The 4,254-nt window shown below is 35.6% G+C and overlaps 1 protein-coding gene across 1 annotated transcript in view; it reads right to left on the bottom strand.

Annotated features, from left to right (window-relative positions):
• Positions 1 to 4,254, bottom strand: part of OSBPL8 (oxysterol binding protein like 8) — a 211,778-nt gene that overhangs the window by 98,093 nt on the left and 109,431 nt on the right. The window contains exon 3 of the mRNA XM_045288746.1: positions 1,666 to 1,702. Coding sequence (XP_045144681.1) covers positions 1,666 to 1,702 — 37 coding nt within the window. The remainder of the gene's footprint in view (positions 1 to 1,665; positions 1,703 to 4,254) is intronic.

The raw sequence follows: 4,254 nt of genomic DNA, 5'->3' as shown, positions 1-4,254 counted from the left end.
CATCCTCATATAAATATATTTGCATATGTACATGTCTTATGGAGCTTGGTCTGTAACCACTGATTGTACATAAGGCTGACACTTATAACTTAGATACTGCCTGTATTTAAAATACTGTGAGCTATTATGTTCAGAAGTAAAAGGGTTTTGCATTACTACTTTAAATCATCTCTCTTAAAAAATTTTTTTACATGCACACTGTAACCAGTTATAGGGGCATTTAGCAAATGATCAAGACAACAGAACTTTATAACCATATTCAATCTTGGCTGTTAGATGATTCCCAATTTCATTTTTAGGCTGGTGAGAAAAATGAGCCTCAGAGTGGGAAACCTACATGCATAATCAGATAACTATTTATGGATAAATACTTGAAATTCCTAAATCAATATAATTTCCTACATTGCTGTTTAGTAAGATGAAACTGTGTTGGACTTATGAAGTTTTAAATTTTTATTTATTTGGTTCGACTTGAATTCAACAAATTGATAGTTCATTTTTATGAATGTGGTAAATAACCAATCCTAATTCTTTAGATATTCAAATTCTTCATAGCCGGCTCTTCATCTATAAAATTAACGTTTTATTGGATAAATCTTTCAAACTTCAAAACCTGCCTTTGTCACAGCGTTTTGAAATGATCTGTTCATCTCTGGGCAAACAATGAAGTATTCAGCTGCTAGCCAGGAGATTGGTGGTTTGGGTTCACCTGAGGAGGTACCTTAGAAGAAAGGTCTGGTGATCTCCCTCTGAAAAATCAGCTATAGATACACTATAAAATACTGTTTTACTGTAACAGGTATGAGGCTTTCCTTCTGTCAGAATCAAATCAGTAGTAACCAATTTGACTTTGGGTTCAATGGGCTAACTCCGCAGCTAGATTATAAAGATCCTTAGAGACAGAGCTGTTTTTCATTCATCATGAATGCCCCAAAGATAGCACAATATATGGACTCCCCTCTTAGAAAAAATGTTGTCAGTAAAATTGGTTGAGGTAAATTGAATATAACTGTTTTCTAAATTTCTAAGATAAAATGTTTTTTAAACTTATGAATTTGTCATAATCAGATTATGATATAAAAATTCTAATAAAATAAAATGATATTCCTCATTTCCACATGGCAGTGAATTCTTATGCTATATCTTACAATGATATTAATATTATAAAGAATAATTCCTAAGTTATTAATTAGCTAACTGGATAAGACTCATAGCAACTCTACAGGGCAGAGTAGAACTGTCTCTGTGGGTTTCTGAGACTATAACTTTTTATGGGTCTAGAAAGCCTCATGTTTCTCTCATGGAGGGCCTGGTGATTTCAAACTGCTGACCTTGCAATTACCAGTCCAATAAGTAACCCATTATGCCATCAGGGGTCCTATAGGTTCGCTATTGTAATCAACCCAATGACAGTGAGTTTGGAGTGTTTTGTTTGGTTTTGGAGAATTGGGTAAGTAAATAATTTATCTATAAATAAACAAGATGTAAATATGCAAACATTGTCTATATCAAGATCAGATTTATATTTTTTTAATTCAGATTTTCAATGCTTGGAAAGAAAAGTAGAAGACACGATAAATTAACAGAAATACCATTTTGCTTCCATAAATGCACATGAAAATATTATCATGCCCCAAACATGTCATTTCAACATTAGCTACTTACTTGATGGCCCAAGGACATCTTTGCTATCACTCAGAAGCTTTTAATGCAGGGTGTAAGTGAGCAGCAAACAAACAAAGTCCAAACCAGGAAGAAGCAAAATGCATCAGGACGGAAGCAGCAGTGAAACAAAAGGACAAGGAAAATAGCATTAGTTTATAAGTAGAAAGCACATGCACATCAACACTAATAATCAAAATTTCTCCCACCGTCCTCTCACCATAACTCTCCTCCCCCCTAAAATAGAAAGGTCCTGGCTGAAGCATTATCAAGTACCAAGTATTTAACTTCGGAAAATGAAGGTGGGGGAAAAAAGAATGAAATTGCCGATGTATTTTATTTTGAAAGTTACTGAAATTAAAAAATATATATATTTGCAACTAAAATTTAAAATACAGGTTAAGAGTGGTAAAAAATTCTCTTAAATTGTGAAGAACAGCCAAGGGTTATTCATTCCTTAAATATTTTATTTATAAAGTGGTTTATAAATAAACCCCATGCACTATTAAGTATTAGTCTGCACGTCATGAAAACATTTAACATTGCATAGAGATTTAGTCTTTTTTTTTTAATGAAAAGAAAAGAATTAACATTTACTGGCCCAAACTCAAATCACAACCACTTCCAGTGATCCAAAATCAGTGGCAAGGAGGGTGTAAGGCACCTCATGATCACACAGGCTGGTGTGCTTCTTCCATGTGGGCTTTGTTGCTTCTGAGCTAGATGGCCGCTTGTTTACCTTCAGATGCTATATCTTTTGATAGCCGGGCACCATCACCTTTCTTCACCACTTTTGCTTATGCACCCACTTTGTCTTTAGCTATCATGTCAGGAAGGTGAGCATCATAGAATACCAGGCTAATAGAACAAAGTATTCTTGCATCGAGGGAGCACTTGAGCAGAGGCCCAATGGCCATCTGCTACCTTTCATAGTAAACCTATAAATATATGCACATAGATCTATTTCCCCATCAAAATATATAAATATATTTACATATGTAAATGCCTGCTTTAGACCTCTATAATTGCCCTTTGCCTCCTAGTTCTTTCCTCTATTTCCTTTTACTTCCCTCTTGTCCCACTATCATGCTGAGCCTTCATTTGAGTTTCAGTAATTCCTCTTGGTTACAATGCTGTTGACCAATCCCTACCAGGCCTCTTACATCCTCCTTGCACTGATTTTGGATCACTTGTTCCTTTGTCCGTGGGTTGGTTAACACCACTTCCTTTCCCCCACCTCCCCTTCTCCCATGTCTCCCAGGAACCATCAATCTAGTTGTTTTCTCATCCAGATTGTTTATCCAACCGATCTTATCTATATAAACCCGCAGAGATAACAATATGCACAAAAAACCAAGACAGAAGAAAACAAAGCAACAAAAGAAAACAAAACAACAACAAAAAAACGAATGCCAAGGAAAAAGAAAAGCCTGTGAATAGTTCAAGTCTGCTTGTTGACTTTTAGGAGTGTTTTCCAGTCGAGCCTGATTGGGGTGGGGGGGCACAATCTATTATTCTCTCTTGGACAGCTTGTCCTGGGGAAAGCCACTGCCACATTGTAAAGCAGCCTTACAGAAGGACCCACTAAGCCTTGAAGAAATGAGGTCTGTCAACAACCACATAAGTGAGCTTGGAAGAGATTTCCTGGTTCTCCCTACCCCATACCCACACACCTATTTAAGTTTTCATATGAGATTGCAGCGGCCTGGCCAGCCCCCACTGCACCCCAACAGCTGGAGTGCAAGCACATGTAATTTTAAGTCAAAAACACCTAAACTAAACTGTTTTCAGATTCCTAACCAACAGAAACTGTGAGGTTTTAACTTACAATGTTGAATGATTTCCTATGTGGCAATAAACAACTACAGTATTGGAAAACTAAAGAACTCAAGATGCTAGCAGAAACAAATGTGGGAAATATTATAAATGCTTCACACACATACTCTAAAGACAATTCTCCTCTATTTATATGAAAAATTACCACTTTCCCTAGATTTAACAGAAACAGAAGCAATATTATTATGTAAATACATACTTGGAGGTATTTCATTTTATAAGGCCAGTAAAATGTGAAGAATGTGGGGCTAGTCTTCTCCTTGAAATAAAACATCGTTCCCTTTTTTGTAATTATAGTCTCAAGTTGTGCTGATGAACAGCACTATGGCAACTGCACTTCTTGGCTATTTAAGCTCAAAAATAATTACTAGCAAATAGTAACTCCTGAATATTTGTTTCAAAATCCTTTAATTACACTTATTTTCAAAAATATATCTTCAAACATGCCTGTGTATAAAAATTCAATTCTACCGATTTTTTTTTCAAATTGAGATACTAAAGAATAATCATAAAAACACTATTCCTACCACCATCCATCTATCATTCAATAAATTTTTACTGATTACTATTATAGACAGGCACCATTCTTTTTTTTTTTTTAATCATTTTATTAGGGGCTCATACAACTCTTATCACAATCCATACACACATCAATTGGGTAAAGCGCATTTGTACATTCATTGCCCTCATCATTCCCAAAACATTTTCTCTCCACTTAAACCCCCGGCATTAGTTCCTCGTTTTTCCCCTCCCTCC

The sequence above is a fragment of the Echinops telfairi genome, unplaced genomic scaffold, assembly GCF_000313985.2.
Source record: "Echinops telfairi isolate 266 unplaced genomic scaffold, ASM31398v2 ScPeMD7_2;HRSCAF=8, whole genome shotgun sequence".
Taxonomy (NCBI): Eukaryota; Metazoa; Chordata; class Mammalia; order Afrosoricida; family Tenrecidae; genus Echinops; species Echinops telfairi.
Note: the sequence above shows the minus strand (reverse complement) of the source record. Positions and strands in the feature narration are given on the sequence as shown.